The sequence below is a fragment of the Mixophyes fleayi genome, chromosome 9 (genome assembly GCF_038048845.1).
Source record: "Mixophyes fleayi isolate aMixFle1 chromosome 9, aMixFle1.hap1, whole genome shotgun sequence".
Taxonomy (NCBI): domain Eukaryota; kingdom Metazoa; phylum Chordata; class Amphibia; order Anura; family Limnodynastidae; genus Mixophyes; species Mixophyes fleayi.
The window spans coordinates 55,522,255-55,541,654 of record NC_134410.1 but is presented as its reverse complement, the minus strand read 5'-3'; the positions used below and the strand labels follow the sequence as shown (position 1 = coordinate 55,541,654).

Below are 19,400 nucleotides of genomic sequence, written 5' to 3'. Positions count from 1 at the left end.
GTGTAATGTGTGGGGAAAGGAGTGAGGGTAGTATTGGTGTAATGTATGGGGAAAGGTAGGGGTAGTATTGGTGTAATGTGTGGGGAAAGGAGTGAGGGTAGTATTGGTGTAATGTGTGGGGAAAGGTGGGGGTAGTGTTGGTGTAATGTGTGGGGAAAGAAGTAGGGTTAGTGTTGGTGTAATGTAAGGAAAGGAGTGAGGGTATTTTTGGTGTAATGTGTGGGGAAAGGTGGGGGTAGTATTGGTGTAATGTGTGGGGAAAGGAGTGAGGGTAGTATTGGTGTAATGTGTGGGGAAAGGTGGGGGTAGTGTTGGTGTAATGTGTGGGGAAAGGAGTAGGGTTAGTGTTGGTGTAATGTAAGGAAAGGAGTGAGGGTATTTTTGGTGTAATGTGTGGGGAAAAGTGGGGGTAGTATTGGTGTAATGTGTGGGGAAAGGAGTGAGGGTAGTATTGGTGTAATGTGTGGGGAAAAGAGTGAGGGTAGTATTGGTGTAATGTGTGGGGAAAGGAGTGAGGGTAGTATTGGTGTAATGTATGGGGAAAGGTAGGGGTAGTATTGGTGTAATGTGTGGGGAAAGGAGTGAGGGTAGTATTGGTGTAATGTGTGGGGAAAGGTGGGGGTAGTGTTGGTGTAATGTGTGGGGAAAGGAGTAGGGTTAATGTTGGTGTAATGTAAGGAAAAGAGTGAGGGTATTTTTGGTGTAATGTGTGGGGAAAGGTGGGGGTAGTGTTGGTGTAATGTGTGGGGAAAGGAGTGGCGGTAGTGTTTGTGTAATGAGTGGGGAAAGGAGTGGGGGAGGTATTTATGTAATGTGTGTTGAGAAGCGTGGGGATTCTATTGGTTTAATGTGTAGGGAGAGAAGTTGAGGTGGTATTAAGGTAATGAAGGGGGAGCGGGATATGGGTGGTTTTGGTGTAATGTGTGGGGAGAGGAGTGGGGGTGGTTTTGGTGTAATGTGTGGGGAGAGGGGCGGGTCTATTGCCAACTTATTGTTACAAGTTTTTTTGCTTTGTTTAGAAATCTAACATTTATAAGACCCCTGCAGATGCCCCTGGGACAGCATTCTGCTTCAGACATCAGTGCACCTGAACTGCAGCATTACCTGCCAGCCAGGAGAAGGTAAGTTATTATTTTTATTTAACAAAAATCAAGTGTGTGAGGGTGTGAGTATTGGGGTAGGGGTAGATTTTTAGGTTGCCTAGGGCACCAAGAAACCTTGCACCTGCCATGAGAGGACTACAACTCTAATCTGGTAGATGTGAAATATTCCTCTTCTTCCCAATCATCTCACTAAGTTTTCATGCAAATGTATCTGTGATCATTATCATTATTAACACAACCTGTTGTACGCTAGCATAGCTTGCATATTCGTAATAAAAATGCCTTGTTTTGTCATATAATTCCACCAGCTACACTTTAAAAATGAAATCACATGCACAGTTATTAATTTCACATCTTCAATTAACATTTGTTTGTCAAGTACTAAATAAATATTAATTATCTTGTCTTGATCATGATTTATTGACGAACACATTTGTATAGTATTTCCACAAGTGGGGAATGGTTAATTATGCTCAAAAGTTTATCCAAGTCTAATTAAAATGTGATTTTTTTGTAATCAGCTGTCTTAGATTGATTTCAAATTGCTACAATATTTGACTAGATGTGAAGGACAAATAGGAAGGACAGAGCTCTGAAGACCAAATGTGTTTTACTGCACATTCAAGGTTTTTATTTAAAGTGTGGTAATGTTTTCTTTAATAAAAAGCTCTTTTTACAATTTTTAAAAACAAATAAACCATTGAACTTTAATATTTCACAAGTACAGTATAATACTGACCAACACCTGAAATTATTGAAATGGTGAAAGTGATTTAGACCTATCCAAATTGCTATCTTTCCAGCAATCTAATGAAAAAATGTGGTGTGGTATTTGCCATTTCCACATGATTTGTTTTTTTCTTCTGTTATTAATAATTTTTAACTCTGCACAGTGTCATTAACTCCCATGACAACTATAGTTACCTGACACATTATGTAGTGAGCAGATAGGCTTTGGAACACCCCTTGGAGCTATGTCTACTCTGTGTATGCCACATGACATGCTGAGAGCTGTAAATCCATATGTTATGGTTGTGATACATATTTTCGACAGTTACATGATTGCTATTTATATGGTCGACACCATAATATAGACAGGGTTGAAAAGTCGACAATAATGATATTGACTGTATTTTTAGGTCAACAATTCGCATGGTCGACAGTATTGTTAAGTCAACAATTCAAATGTCGACAGTATTATTAGGGTGACAATTGAAATATAGAGAGTATTAATAGGTCAACAACAGCATCCCTAACCCTAACCATAAACTTATCCCTAACCCTATCTGTAAGCCTAACCCTAATCCTAACCCTATACCTATCCCAACCATATTTTGAACCCTAACCCCTAACAATACTGTCGAGCCTTTTGAACTCCCCCTCCTAACAATACTGTCAACCATGTGAATTGTCAACCTAACAATGCTGTCGACAGTTGAATTGTTGACCTAATGTTGTCAACCTTCTAAATATCGACCAAATTAATGCTTAGCCGTTGATCGCATACCTGTGTGATCCCTCCAGGGAGATTTAGAAATAAGGATTTGTAGCAGAACCGGTAAGAAAAAGATTATCAGATGCATATTTAAAAGATGCATAACTTGCAATTTAAAGGAAAAAAAAATCTATAAGGGATTGCTGCTTTAACATGGCAATAATGGGGGGGCAGTGCAGAAGCCTGAGTCTGGGTGAGAAGCTAGCAGTCTCTTGATTAACAGGATTAGGTTGATGAATTCACGCGCATGGTTAAAGCTAATGACATCACAACCAGCATGACTAGAATGTTATGCTTTGCCATAAGAGTTTTTGTTCTCCATCAGCAGCATTTTTACACATTGTGAAAAGTAAGCCTGTATGGATGTACGTGTTACAGTTTTGTAACTGAAAATCTACATTTTGAATTTTATTACATATGCTAAGCAACTCATAATGGTTGAAGATTATCCTCTTCATGAGGAGTTGTCCAAATTGAGGCCCATAATATATATTACATGTATATTTTGGGCCTAAGTCATTAAGGAGAGTAAAGCATAAAAAAGGAGTAACTTTGCACCTGGGCAAAACCATGTTGCATTGGAGAGGAAGGTAAATTTAAAATGTGGGGACAGATTTATAGCTGGGGTAGTTCATGTCCTAGATCAACTTTAAATTTCACTTTAAAAATATAGCTATCAAGTATTTGTGTGCTACATGAAAAAACAGCCAGTATTTAACTTATGTGCAAATTAATAAACTAATTTGCACCCCTTGCATTGTAAGATGGTCTGTCCCGGAGAACATTTACTCCTTCCTTTGCCTTACTTTCCTTAATGACTCAGGCCCTGTGTGTCCATTTGTTGTTTGTTGCTATTATTATTATTATTATTATTATTATTATTATTACTATTATTATAGTCTTACCAATAATGTGTCATAATATCTGGATGTATTATTTTCATTACCCAAAGAGTATGTGTTAACATGCACTAACATAAGAATAGATAACAGTTTACCTCTTGGACTGTTGAGTGAAGCTTCATTAGCTTTTTCGCCATCTCCACAGTGACTTTGGTCAAATGGAAGGCATTGGTCTCCCGTCCCTGCTACCACTTCAAAGTTCTTTGTCAGCTCCTTAGCATCTGTCAAAGATTTCACTCTGTAGACTTTTCTGGTATTGGTATCCGAAAGGTAAACAGCATCTGAGGAAGGATCCACTGCCAAGTAATACTTGTGAGCTGGACTAGTACTGAAAGAAATAATATGGTGTTTAATTATTTACCACACATTTGCACATTAATATTCATTGCTATTTATGCATCTATAATTAACTATATAGAAATGCTGATATTTCGTGTTCTATAATATAAATGTCTAGTGGCGTGTGTTAGTCTGTCTGTGTGTGGAAAAAATAAAACCAAGCTGCAGCGCCACCTGCTGGGCGGAGTTATACACTGACCTACTAAATTCTTAGTGTGTGTGGAAAAAATAATTCAGAAAGGGCTGAAATTTGGTATACTAAGATGTTTTTAATTTGTTAATTTAATTTGTTAATTGTTAAAAGTGTTTATAAAGATTTTAAAAAAAATATATATATTTCTTGAAGGAGAAGTGACAGTTGGGAGTGGTTGGTGGTTGAGGCCTGGGCTATGGCCCAAATGCATGACAAGAACCTTTTTAACACCTTAAGTAGCTTGATTTGACTAGAATACATGAGTATCATGCACGGGTATAATATATGTATACATATGGGCCCCTTCTTTTTAACTAGTTAGTTCAACAGGAAGGGCAGATGCAGTGATGTCATGTACGACATAGCATTATGGGGTTGTACATTTTTTATGCTCCATCACTTGTGGCCCAGTCCAGAGCCATTCGGGCAATGGAGAATGGTTCAGTCACAGGGAGGACACCAAAGGAGGACAATTTAACCAGTGACATTGACAACATTTACAGGGGGCAGAGGAGGGCATTTGGTGGCAACAAATACAGGGGTACATGTGGACAAATGGTGGGTTTAATACATTTATACCAGGGTTGAGAAGGACAATATGATGACCACAGGAGAGCGAGGAGAACAAAATGGTGACATCCACAATACCATAATCTAGTTGCCTAGTTCAGATGCACCATTTTGCCCATACTTATATAAGTACAACAATTGTGCAGTAGATGGACTATGATCAGGCTTGGCGCTCCCATTAGACAAGGTTAGGCACTTGCCTAGGGTGCCGGGCTCTGGAGGGCGCCTGGAGGGCGCCACAGTATTCTAAAATACTTTAAAACTGTGCGGCGACCGCTGACCATACCTGTCACGGCCGCCGCACAGCATTCAGATGGACGGGGAGGGGGGGAAGAGGCTATTTTGTCACCACCGCCACCTCTCTGCTTCGTCTCCTCCCCTCCACTTACTAGTGTCAGTGAGTGGAGGGGAGGAAACGGAGCAGAGAGGCGGCGGTGGTGAGACAAGGTAAGGAGAGGAGAGAGGAGGGAGGAGGGAGGAGGGCGGCGATTTTTGTGTGGGGGGGGGGGGGGCGGCGATTTTTTAAAAATGCCTAGGGCGGCATGGACTCTAGCACCGGCCCTGACTATGATATCACAATTCCAAAGGAAAGAAAAAAAATAGATTGCTTAGACAATATTTATATAAAGATAGGGTAAATAATAATAATGATTTCATTGTAACCGTGCAAAGGGCAAGGCTTTCCCCACTATAATTGCTTTCAAATGTATAGTTAGGAGGTTTAATAGAAATTAAATATATATGAACATATATGATGCAATCTGGTGCCTACTGCAGTAAAGAGAATGCACTAGAATGCTCTGCATTTATTCACTACACTGTGTGGCAGTGATAGTGCGGCACAGATATAGGTGAACAACACGGTCAGCAAGCCAAGTGACAGACACTCAATCAAGCCTATTCTGTTAAAAAAACAATTCATCTGTATGTACATATGCCTATGGAAGAGATGACATTTCTCAGAGCTCACCATGCAGTCTCAGCCGCCTCGTGTTGTTGGCATTTGCTCCTTGTTGTTTACCTCTGACCTTTTTTCATAACCATGGGCCTGATTCATTAAGGATCTTAACTTGAGAAACTTCTTATTTCAGTCTCCTGGACAAAATCATGTTACAATGCAAGGGGTGCAAATTAGTTTTCTGTTTTGCACATAAGTTAAATACTGACTGTTTTTTCATGTAGCACACAAATATCAACTTTAAATTTCAGTGTACAAATAAGCTGTCAAGTAATTGTGTGCTACATGAAAAAACAGTCAGTATTTAACTTATGTGCAAAACAGAATACTAATTTGCACCCCTTGCATTGTAACATGATTTTGTACAGGAGACTGAAATAAGAAGTTTCTCAAGTTAAGATCCTTAATGATCAGGCCCCATGTCTCTATTCCAGCTATCTACCTGAAATCAGCTTCTAATCTAGAAAGCATCTTTGTATCTACAAAGCTTCCCATCAGTTATATCATCATGGTCATCCATGTTCTGAGCCTCTACTGAAGAAACGGCTGTTAAAATTTCAATACAATGCTTCTCAACAGTTATAGGTTTGTGGCAGAGAGTATTACTCTTCAGTTTGTCAGGAGCTTGCCATCTCACACAATCACTCATTAGTTTGTATTCACACACTATACATACTGGTCATTGGCTGACCACTGAATAGCCAGATCCACATGATATTTGCCCACATGGTTAGCCAAATTAAAAACATCTAGCCATTCAAGCACAGGGCTGAGGAACTAGGTTGCACTGTGCATTTGGACAGTCTGCCTTACTCTCTATTGTTACCATCAAACAGAGGGATATATATCTTTATAGAAATTAACTAGCTTTTTAAGTATGTCATTCTTTTCATTTTATCTTTCTATATGATTCATCTAACTGACAATCCTTGCCTGCAGTATACTTCTCGAAGTCACTTGTAAAGTACTGCAACAACTGCTAATACTCTTGGAGGGTAATGTAGCTGATCATGCCCAAATACATGTGCTCAAGAAGAGCTAAGTCAGTGCTAAATAAAGTATGATTAAATGCCCCCAGACCAAGATTGTACATAGAATGGTCACTGATTAACGTAAGCAGGTAGAACATTTTTGTCCTAGTAATCTCTAATGAATTTATTTATGGAGAAACTGCAATTGCCTGAATTTAGGATGAAAATAGAGATTTCCAAGTACAACTACAGAAAACTGATTGACGTTACCATGGAGATGTCTTGCTTGCAATTAGAGTTTCTGCTTTGCCAGCATACATTTTAATCTCTCCTAGCAGCAGGAACCACTGTTCAGGGGCTTAGCAGTTGTTTGGTGTATTTAGGCATTTCAATATCCCCTGGGCCTTGATTTCTACACAGAACAATGTGCAGCAGTCTATCATTAAATATGATAAAGAAAATGTATGCAAGTAGACTATGTGGGCAAATCACAACAAGGCAATAGCCCACGAGTCACACAAGATCTTGTTTTTTCTCCCCTCTAGTAAAAATATTTTTTCCTAAATTCATATTCACTAAGTTGAAAATTAGATACTATTGCAAGTACATTCTAAAAAATGAAATGGTTAAATCCTTTTCAGTAGGAAAACAATTTTACTGAGTTTTTCTTGAAATCTAAAATGGATTTCACAAGACAACGTAGGCTTGACATCTTTTTATAATGGTACAATTGAAGTAGAACCAATGAAACAAGCTTTAAATTAGCGTGCAGGACTGCAACAACCTGGTTAGGTGACCCCTTTACAATGTAGACCTCATATTGCTGACCACAGTATAATGTAGAGTATATTGTAGTGACTCCAATAAAATGCAAACCATATTCTAAGTGACGCTTTGGGCAAGATTGATTATTTTAAAATAGAGCAGTTGCAGTACCGTCATTTATTAAATGCAAAAGTGCAAATCCTTAGTGCAAGTTCTTTGTTGTGATATCAAGTGCCTTCTTTTGCACAAGTGCACTTTGTTTTGGGGGCTAAGATAGCAGCATTTGCGTGGGCACAGAAGTTTGCACCAGTAGATAGGAAGAGGTGGCCATTACTTGCAAAGTACAGATTATGTGCACAACAGCACCTACAGTACTTTTGCACTGTCATTTACAAATGTGGGATTAGTTTTATTTAAATGAGATTAAAGAGCACAGCGGGCTCATTTACAGGTGTGCAGAGATCGCACAACCTTTCCCCCCCAGCAAAAGGTCTTCCAACCTCAGAGGTCTTAGAGATAAGGTTTCGTCCTCATATTTATAATGGGTTGAACTGTGCACTTCCATTTGCGCTTCTGTGGGAAAGCACATTTGTAGTTTCACTTCCACCCATGTAGTAAAAATCTGCAAGCACACAAAAGGGCCATATGTAACTAAAGCAGTCTTCATGTCCCCTCACTCATGATTAATGTCAGTCATAAATTAAGCTAAACTGTAGTATATGTGGACTATTTTATAATTCAGTGGAGATAGACATTAGAGGATAATGTATCAAGCTGCGACTTTACGGCGGGTTTGAAAAGTGCAGATGTTGTCTATAGCAACCAATCAGATTCTAGCTATTATTTTGTAGAATAAGCAAACTAAATGAAAGCTAGAATCTGATTGGTTGCTATAGGCAACATCTCCACTTTTCAAACCTGACAGAAACTGGCCGCTTGAGACATTTACCCTTAGGAGTGTGTTGTAAGAAACAAACATTATATCATGACAATATATCAGGTGCCCAACTGTCATCTTTTGTATTATTCGCATGAGCTCATAAGTAAAGGGTTCAGTGGCTGTTGTTCAAAACTACATACACCACATAAACCAAGCAGTCTCCTGGGAGATAATTAAGTGGTGTACTTGAAATTGTAGTAGTTTGGAATTTTAACTTTCCCAAGCTTTTACTTACCCTCCCTATGACGTTTCAGGTGTTTCTCCCAACCAGCAAAATAGGAGCAGAGTGCTTTTTAGTGGGTGTTTCCAAAGAATTTAAGGTGCACCTTGTTGGAAATGTAGGCGCTCTTCTGCACATAAATAAAAACCACAAACGGGTTCATTTTGCCACCAAGTAACCTATCAGTATGTCTTTGAAGTGTGGGAGGATCCGACGTAAACAAGGGTAGAACATGCAAACTCAACAAAGATGGGATCCGGGTTGGAAGCAAACCCATAACTCCAGCACTGTGAAGTTGCAATGCTAACTACTGAGCCACCCTGCTGCCCTAAAGAAGTATATAGACATATTTATTAAATGTAAATGCTATTAATTGTATGTCAGTTATGGTTGGGGGAAATAGGCATATATATTACATTTTAATGCTATTAATTTGATGTTGGGCTTGTTTGGTAGAAATATACCTATTCATTAAATGTGAAAAGCTATTCATTGACTGTTGGGGCAGTTTGGGGGGCAATAGACCTAATTATTAAATGCTGGTGCTATTGCTTTCATGTCAGAGCTACTTAAGGGAAAGGAGGCCTAGAGCGCTCACTCATTGCTCAGGTTTCCAGTAGGTGAAATGTGCTGGTCTCTTTTCAAACAGGGCCTCAACATTCTTGGATCCAAACAAGCAGCAACCGAGCATAAGAAGCAGTGAGTAGTCAAAGCTACAACAATAGGTAGGAGTGAGCAGCACAGTTTCTCAACTTAATCTGGTGGGACAGTCCTGATTTTTGAGGACTGTTCCTTGATGTCAGGACTTTGTTCCAATCTCAGTTGCAGCAACAATTTGGTATTTCATGCTACTCTGTTTGTGAAGTTGGAGCCAAGTGCACCCAATGCAACCCTCATGGTAGCTATACTTTACAGTGCAACGCATGCCGCATAGACCACGCACGATGCGATGCACAGCCCCGGCTCCGCTGTTATTATAGGAAAACCGAGGCGGGGGATGGGGGGGTTCCTAGTGTCCGGAAACCCCCCTCCAAACCTGGGCACTGTATAATTGAGGTGGCTGGACCCTACTCCGGCTTCACACATCTCTGTTTCAAAAGGGAGCGCTGCGTGCACCTAACAGTAGTGCACGCAGCATTGCCCATGTATATTATAGGCAAGGGAAAAGTTGGAGAGCAGCCACGTACAGTCTAAAATTATAGCTACGCCCCCATGCATGCTGGTCACGCCCACTGGCAGCGTGGTGTGGAAACCACCCTCTATAAATCCTGTGTTTGCCTCTGGTTATGTAATGTTACTGTGCTCCTCTAATCTGGGCTAAGCACACAATCCTCTAACTGTGTTTTGGTGCTCAGCCTCACATGACTGAGAATAAGTGACTCACAGTGAGCTCACTGAGCAGGCATCAGTATTTGATTGCAATAAGCCCCCACCACTGCAGGATCAAGCAGACTGCTATTATGCAATCTGTTGCTCTCCAGATGTTGTGGAAGTACAAGCCCTAGCGGCTTCTTGTTCAATAACTGCTGGCACATGTTGAGGATGGGAGCGCAGGTCTTTTTGGGAATATGATACCTGGCTAAGTGCTACTGTAGAGATCAGGGGGCAGCAGGGGATTCATTTCTATTCTACCTGTGACTTGACAGCCTTTTGCAATAAAATAAAAGGATCCAACATTATTATCATTATCCATATTATTGCTTGCTGGGTCTTCTGACTCTTTAATATAGGTGGGTGTTAGTTCAGTGGTGGTTCTTGGTACAATAATAAAGTGGGGAAGGGGCAAATTAAAATGATTATTTGTGGGGGAGGGAAGAGAGTTATTTGTGAATATGGGGCCTGATTCATTAAGAAAAGTTAAGCAAAAAATTGAGTAAGTAGTCTCCTGGACAAAACCATATGCATTGCATGGGGTGCAAATTAGTTTATTATTTTGCACATAAGGAAAATACTGGCTGTTTTTTCATGTAGCACACAAATACTTGATAGCTTATTTGTACACTGAAATTTAAAGTTAATCTAGGACATTCCCCACCAAAAATATAAATCTGCTATCACATTTTAAATTTACCTCCCCTCCAATGCCACATGGTTTAGCCTTACTTACTTTTGCTTAACTTTCCTTAATGAATCAGGCCCATGATGTCTGAGGGGCAGAAGAGAATTCATTTCTGTTCTATCTGTGAATGATATTGTGTCTGTTGATTGGATGAGAGCAGTGACGGATGGAATTCTATGTTTATGATTATGTGGGGGGATAAAAGTGTGCACAGTACTAGCTGTCTAAAGGATTATATGTACAGTATATAGGTATATATGTATCATACTGTTGAAAAATAGGAGAAAAAATGGAAATAATGTTGTGAGCATATATAGGGTAAGTATTGTAATTACAGTGACGGGGAAAGCTGCCAAGCAATGTCATGGGAAAGGAATTTTGGCATTAATAGATCGGAGTGTGTGTGTGTCTATGTGTGAGTGTGTCTATGTGTGTATGTGTCTGTGTGTGTGTGTGTGTGTGTGTGTGTGTGCAGGGCCATCTTTTCCATTGGGCAGGTGCCTGGGGGCCCCATAGGCAGGGCTCTTAATTAGAATAAATAATCCTGCAAAAAAAAAAAATGCAAAAAAACCCATCAAGGGTCAATGAGCAAGTACATCTATCTATCTCTATCTCTATATATCTATATCTGTATCTCTAGACATCTATATATATATATCTATATATATATATATATATATCTATATATATATATATATATATACATATATATACATATATATATATACATATATATATATATATATACATATATATATATATATATACATATATATATATATATATATATACATATATATATATATATATACATATATATATATATATATATATATATATATATATATATATATATAGGGGCCCCGGTGCACTGCTTTGCCCGGGGGCCCATAATGTTGTTAAGATGGCCCTGTGTGTGTGTGTGTGTGTGTGTGTGTGTGTGTGTCTGTGTGTGTGTGTGTCTTAATGTGACTCTACTGTCAAAAAGTAAGGAGGGAAAAAGTAGTGCATGGCAGGTAGGGAGACAGGAAATGCTATAATTACACCAATTATACAAATATAGTTTACAGTAAAATCAATGGACAATGCTCACTGACTGTATTAAAATAAAAAACATACGCATAAAAAGACAGGTCAGTCAGCAAATCTGCAGCACCATTCACAATCAACTGACATGCATACAAAACCTTCCCATATGCTGCAGTGCAACCAGCGCTAATTCCAAATCGAGTATTATAGTTGTACACGTTATAGCAGTGATTGATTAATGGAAGAAAGTATGATTGCTTAATGTCATACTTGGAGCAAGACAATAAATAGGAATTAGATGAAAATCCCTTTGTGTCTTGAATATTGTTTATGAACACATCTTTCTCAAATCGTAACCAGATTAGTAATATATTACAGCTGTCCTGTCTTTTTTATGCTAAATCAATAAAGTTATAAATGGCTTCACTGGTGATTCACTTACCTGTGTCTTGTATCTCTATTTCTGATAATAAATATGGTTTGCGGCAGAACAGGGAAAAATAGAAAATAAACAGCAATCAATGTTAGTGTAATATGCAAAGCATCAATGCAAAATTTTACGTTTGTAAAATTATTAAAGTAAATACTTTATTGCAGACAAATAATTATTTCCTCAGGAATTACCCTCTCCCCAGACTTTAAATGTGGCAACAAGGCAGAGGAAAACAGTTACAAACTAGTAAATAATTGCTAGTGTAGGACATTTCTTATATCAATTGGGATTTAAATTTTGCTCAGTTGTCCTCTAAGAATACTCACACTAACCTAAAACAAATTCAATCTAGTGCATTACAAAGGTCAAGAAAGTAATTATCAGCTAGTTAATTTAATGCATATGCCAAAAATTTCCTAACTGTGTACCTAGGCTCCCTGGGGTGCCTTGGAGATCTCACAGGGGTGCCTCGGCCAGGGCCAGTGATAAGCAAGGCTGGGGACTACTTGGTAATTATTTTGGCTTAGGGGTGCCTTGAAAAAATTTGGGAGACCCTAAGGGTGCCTTGAACTGAAAAAGTTTGGGATCCACTGGCATAGGCTGAAGCGCAGAACAACACTCTTATGTTTTTGGTTTAGGCTTCAGTGGTAAAGATTATATATAGTTGTGTGTGATATCAATAAGAATAACAATTATTAATAGTTGTCACCTGCCCCATATTTCCAAGGACAATCCCAGGTTCTAATGATTTGAACCTGTAAATGTTTGGCACCTGGGTATATTCCTACTATTCAATATTGGCCAATGGCACAAAAAAATCCCCACTTTTCTGCATGTGAGATGTAAATATTACAAAGCTTTTCTTATTATCTGAACTTTAGGTTAGTATTTCTTCAGTGGAAGTATTTACAATGCTAAAAACGTATATGTTCTAATTAAACTCAGCAATATGATATGATATGATATGATGGGCATTGCATCTAGGTTATGTTGAGACAGGATTCGGGAGTAACAGCTTCGGTGCATTCTCTGAGCACTAAATGTCAGTGTAACCATTTTAACATGTTGGAAACTTTGGATTATAGGGTTATTTGCTAGGGAATAAGCACCATTAAATGCTCATAATTGCTGCCATAAGTGACATTAAATTTAGTTTAAAAAGGGCACGTCTGAGCCAGGCAAGATGAATTCAATTGATTTTAATCCACACAGCAGAGCGTGACCTGGCACTATTGACGGTTCTCTTTCTGTCAAGTCTCATTGTATGGTCAGATGTGATGTGTAAACCCCAGCATGATATCACTTTGCTCTGGACATTCAAATCTCCCTATGTTGCCAAAATAGAGTGTCAGAATAATGCGGCTGGGTGCGACCACATAAGCTGCACTCGGCTTTGAACATCAGGTACTGTGAAGACCTCATTTATGATTTTGGTGCAAAAGAAAAAGAGGCCCAAGGGTGAGACTCCCATTATACATGTACATGGAGGTGAGAATCCATTTTTGAAAGCATTGTTGAGGTTAGTTATTTACAACCTCAAGTCCCATGGAATTAAATTGGGGTTTTGGGCATTTTGCTGGATAAATAGAAGATTAGTTATTGGTAAATGAAAGGACAAACAGAACTTGTCTTATTTCAGCATTAATACTAACTTTCTCAAAAAATGTTCCTTTTCTTTTGAGCGAAATAACTCGGAACGCTTGACTGATTTAGACAATGTTTTTCTTATTTTTCCATGTGCCAGTAATTTAGTGAAATTCTGGCACATTCAATGCCGTGTTTTGGAACAATTTTGCAGTAATTTGGACAAATGTACAAAATATACTATTTAAGTGTGGGATTTTGACAGCCTGTTCCAAATGTACCCATTTGTGTTTAACATAGTAGACTAATAAAACTTAGTAATTAACAGTATTAAAGGGCATATTTATTAAAGGGTGAAAGAGTGAAAATGCGTGTTTTGCCAGCGATAGGACTTTTTTTCCCCCTTGCCTAATATAACAAAGGGGTATGGTCAGCGATAGCCGTGATCTCAGGATGGCGATTATAGAAGAAAATCATTGAAAAATTGATTTATTCTTTGAATTTTGCATTTTCTCTGTTTACACTATTTATTATTATTATTTTGTTTGACAAGTGGTCAAGTCTGAACTTTCAGTTCTGCTGCGGGTACATGTTTGCCAGCTCGCCCATGTGCAGATCCCCAGAGACTGGACTTATTCCTGCATTTTGATACACTGGGGTCTAATTAGAAATCAATGGTCTTTTATACAGTCCCTAAAACACAGGATGATTTTATATGAAAAAAATACTGTATATTAAAAAGATATTTACTATTTGATATTTTATGCATATTGAGTACAAACTAGTGGTCTCAATTCTCAGATTTAGGGCTCTATTTAGTTTGCATGGAAAATCCCTATCTTTAGCAAAAACTGTTTTTAGGACTTCTCCCTGTCTCTATAAAAGGCTTTTACATCAATACAAGTAGAACTGAAAGCCCAATTCAAGGCTTCCAGTTTCACCACACATATGCAAATCCACCAAGACTGTCTTGGAGAAGTGGTAAGACTCCTCTTACCATTGCCAGCCACTATCACTGGTACCTGAGTATCATTCAGCTGCCATGTTAATATTTTCTTGATAAATAATGCCAATAGGAGAGTTTCTATTGTAGAAATGATATCCTCTGTAAGAGATAAACCCAGAAAAATGGCAAGTTCTTTGACCCTGTCACAATATGGGCACAAATGATGTAGATATGACTTTCCATGTTCTATGTAACGTACAGCTACAACGCACTACAATGCAACCCTGTAATGCACGTGCACTAATCAAAGTCCAATTCTTGTGATGAATAAGTAATGCACAATCCTATCTTGGTACCAGTGTACAATGCAGAGCCTCCAATGCTAACAAGTATACAGTGAAATGAAAAGAAGAGCATTCATGGTTACTCACCCTCAGTTGTTCCTCCCTCCTGTTGCCAAATACACAGCTAATTACAAGCAACCAACATGATCATTAGTTATGCAGTTTGCTGTTCCATCATTAAACACCAGCAGGAAATCAGTCACTGAAGTTTAGTGAACTCTGACTAGTCAGTGAACAACAAGTAAAATGGAGGACAATGTTGGTTGCATATAGGTAGCTGCCTCCAGAAGGACTAGTAAACAAATGAGAGAAACTACAGTCTGCATTGAGGAGGCTTTTGGAATGGAGGCCAAAACCATGAAACTCCAAAATGTTCTTGTAGAGTTATAGGGACAGGCTGGGCTGGAGAGAAAGGTGCAGGATGCTGTCACATGGCCAGTACAGCATGTGATGGACCGCGGGAGCGGTAGGTAATTGAATTAGTTCACATCCACAAATTTGAGGTTTGATTTTTACACCAACAGATATAAGGAAGAGGACTCTGCATTATAATTCCACGAGAGAGCTGGATTCTGATTTTTTATTTCTACAGAGATTAGGGAGGGGGCTCTATATTATCAAGACGTCAGACATCTGAGGTCTGACATTTATAAATCACATATTGGACTCTGGCTAATAATGCCTCAAGAGATGTAGGATCTGCATTATAATGCCATCAGAGATCTGTGGCCTGATTCATCAAGGAGCACGAAGTTGTACGGGAATTGCACGCACGTACGCCCATATTGAAGTACAAGAGGATATCAAGAAATGTTTCCATTTAAATATGTGTATGAAGGTAGACTCTTACTATACGTTACTTGCCGTGTGTACACAGACAGAACATACTGCAGGATAGGCACAATGCACACTGGGAAAAAATATTAAATACATTGAACCTATAATTTTAATACGATAATCAATAATAAAAATACTTTTAAAAAAAATTATTGTTCTTAATGCCTAATGTAGATAAAATGCTTTTTAACAGTTGCTCTTAATTGCAAACACATGTTCTGGCGTGCATACCCATCCGTCATCAATATCAATCGGCACTTACACCTGCCCTGTTGCTGATGCAAGTGCTATGGCTAAAAAACACACACTTTAGAAGTGCCCTGAACTTGAATCGGATGAATGTGCATACGCTCAACCTCGACACACCCTTAATGTACATTCCCTACTTGCATACGCCCCTTCTCTCCCCCATAGGCAGTCTGAAGTGCCATTTGCATTTGAACCTGAATTACATGCACTTGCGTTCTGCATAAAGCCCCTTTCTGAGTATGTGCCTAGCAATTTCACGCACAATACAGCATGCAATGGGACTTACGTCCAAAGATGAATCAGGCCCCTGGAGTCTAATTTTTTTTTATTGCTACAGAGCTTAGTGTGGGAAGGGGTATTCGTTATAATACCAACTGTGATATGGGGTCTGTTTTCTGGCCTAATGTTTCTTTACCCTGAGGTCATCCATATTAAATGAATATAATAATGATATAATCTTTATATTATTACTTGTATACAAACTATAACCACTTATATTCAGACTGAATGGGGTCAACGCTATGCAACTAATGGCCAAGTCGAACATCCGCCCCATAAAAGAAGCAGCGCAAGCTGTGTCAGAAAGAATGTCTTCCACAAGGTTTTTTTTTATTAACAGAATAAAGGTATTAAGATATAGGTCATTTGGTTTGTTTTTTTAATAAAAAATACATTATGGCTTATTTGAGGATTGGTATACAGGCTGATTAGTAGCATATCATAATAGAATGCTCTGTGTATTTTAAATATGTCACTAGAAAACTGCACTGGAACACTCTCTGCCTGTATAGAGGTCACTTGAATGTTCTTGGTATTGTAAACTGGTCACTAGAAGGCTCTGCGTATTCTATGTTGGTCACTAGTATACCCCCTGTATTGTTCACTGATCACTAAAATAATATCTGTATTGTATAGATGTTGCTAGAATGGTGTCTGTATTGTACATATTTTACTGTAATTCTCTGTGTTGAATACCAGTCACTAGAATGCTGTATGTATTGTATATAGGTCACTAGAATGCTCCTTGTATTGTTTATAGCCCATTAGAATGTCCCTTGTATTGTGTAGAGGTTGATAGAATGCACTCTGCATTGCATAGGTGCCACTAGAATAGTCTCTGCTTTGTTAGATAGGGCTGGTAGGTGTTGTGCATGATTATATCTCTTTGACATAGCTATTTTTCATATATTTCATTGGCTATATAAGCCACACTGACATTTTTCTGTTGACTGCACTGGTGGAAATGCTTGGGTCACTTGCTTGCGTTTGCCTCCCAGGCTAAAAGATGCTAGCCGGCCCCTGGAGAGATGACAAGTCTTCTTTTTATATTAGGAAGCTTGAATTTAAGATTTGGTGGTTCTTTAACCTTTAACTGAACTATATCCTTGTCAATAGCCATAGATTAGATCTTGAATTTAAGATTTGGTGGTTCTTTAACCTTTAACTGAACTATTTCCTTGTCAATAGCCATAGATTAGATCTTGAATTTAAGATTTGGTGGTTCTTTAATCTCTAACTGAACTATTTCCTTGTCACTAGCCATAGATTACAGATTTTCTTAACTGCTCTCTCATACTAAGAACTAATTCAGTGTGCTCTCTAATCATGTAACATTCCATAGCGTTTTCATTGGTGTTTCATTAACACCACTAATACAAAGGTAATATGTTGACAGGGCACTGATTACTTTCTATTCTGCTGTGTACAGTGTTACAAATGCTAATTTTACTTATTTTGACACATAGCCCCAGGATATACTTTCTAGATTTAACATCTTGTTTTGAAGGTGCACTGCAAATCATTTTAAATTAGTGTTACAGCAACCATAACAGTGTCTCGTCATTAACAAATAATTGCATTGCTTAGTACAAGTTCAAATTCATTTACTTATTTATTCAAAAACAATCTCAAGGCTGCATGAAATGTAATCTCATGTTGCTGTTTGTTCTGGTTGAGAAAGTGCAGTGTATCCACATGAGTATTTGCGAAAGTTCTATTTCACCAGAGGCGGAAATCTGATTGAGTTGGGTAAATGTTGAGCACGTAAAATTAGGTACTGTAGAAATGTTAATATCATAAATGAACCATTCATGCATTGATGGGAAATTGGAAATATTAAGTTCCACTCTATGATTATGTTGAATACTCCATTTGGAATATATGTGTTGCTGAGTTAGAATGCAAATTCAGTGTACAATTCTTAGTTGTCTCCTGACTGTATCTCCAGAATAAAATAATACTAGTACTAATTAGAGGGAATTGGTGAGGATTTTTGTTTTACTTTGATTGGAATTATTAAGTCAAACTAACATTTTATACTGACTTCTATCAAGAGGGCTGTTTCTAGGTCTGGTGCTGATCCTAAAATTACAACGCATGTTAAAAAAACACCATGATCCTGGGCATAGTGGAATAGAGAATATGCATTGAACAGGTAATTTAGAAAGCAAAAATGGCTGGGTTGCTGTGCAAAATCAACTGTGGTAACGTCATGTTCCACGATTTGTGCTGCAGTGCAAGACTGCTATCAAAGTGTACTGGTTTGTGGAGTATGATGGGGGAGCACAAGTCTGAACCGCCAATGAGTTGGATAGAGCGAGGGCATCCATTGCTGAGTAACAGTGCACCTAATTTTGCGGAATATTGCCAATGTAATGAGATTTAATTTTGCAGAGTGAAAAAAGCGAGAAAAAAGTAAGGTGAGAGTTTGTTTTTAGGGTTACTTCTTGCTTTGCCATTTTCACTCCCCCAAAACAGTTGATTTTTGCCCGATAGAGCATTTTTAAGCCAACTTCCGGCAATTCAACTACACAGATTTAAACACACAAAATATCACAAGTAATAAAGACAGTCCCAATACTCCCTTACTCTCATGATAAATTTTAAGTCTGAATGAGGCTAAAGAGGAGGAGTAATCAGGAGAAAAACATAAAATGTTAATGAAATGAAAGAGATAGTTCTAAAGTGGTCAGAGTTTGGACCTTCAATGTAACATTTACACTATTGTACAGTATGTTACTTTGGGTTTTTCCATCTCCCTGATAGCCACATTTCTAGTTTGTTTAAGCATCTCCAAAGACTGGAAAGTAAGTGTGCACTTTGAAGTGAGCTGGGCGGGCCATCTAGGCGCACTGTGCAAAACCAAAGCGTTTCAAGGTGCGTGTCCAGTGTGCTTTATAAACAAGATCCAGAGTGTCTGTGATTTTGTCATACCTGGAAGGACAAGGAGCTGTTTTTTATTACTTTTTTATATGTTGTATTCCTCATTACTTTATTATTTAATATCTAATTTTGATAAATATATTTTCTTTGGTTTCCACCCAGTGCTCCATGGCAAAGAATGGATAAGTACCACTTTTTCTTGGTTAATTATGTGGAGGACACTATAGCACAGACACTCTATCGCACAACAGCCAAGTGCATAAATTAACCTGTTAATGTTGTGTAACAAGCGCCAAGTTGC

At 38.3% G+C, this 19,400-nt stretch overlaps 1 protein-coding gene across 2 annotated transcripts in view; it reads right to left on the bottom strand.

The window, feature by feature from the left end:
* Positions 1-19,400, bottom strand: part of TENM1 (teneurin transmembrane protein 1) — a 476,767-nt gene that overhangs the window by 87,867 nt on the left and 369,500 nt on the right. For both annotated transcript variants that reach the window (XM_075184364.1, XM_075184365.1), the window contains 2 exons: positions 11,987-12,007; positions 3,596-3,828 (listed from right to left, as the gene is read on the bottom strand). In XM_075184364.1, the coding sequence (XP_075040465.1) occupies positions 3,596-3,828; positions 11,987-12,007 (254 nt within the window). The remainder of the gene's footprint in view (positions 1-3,595; positions 3,829-11,986; positions 12,008-19,400) is intronic.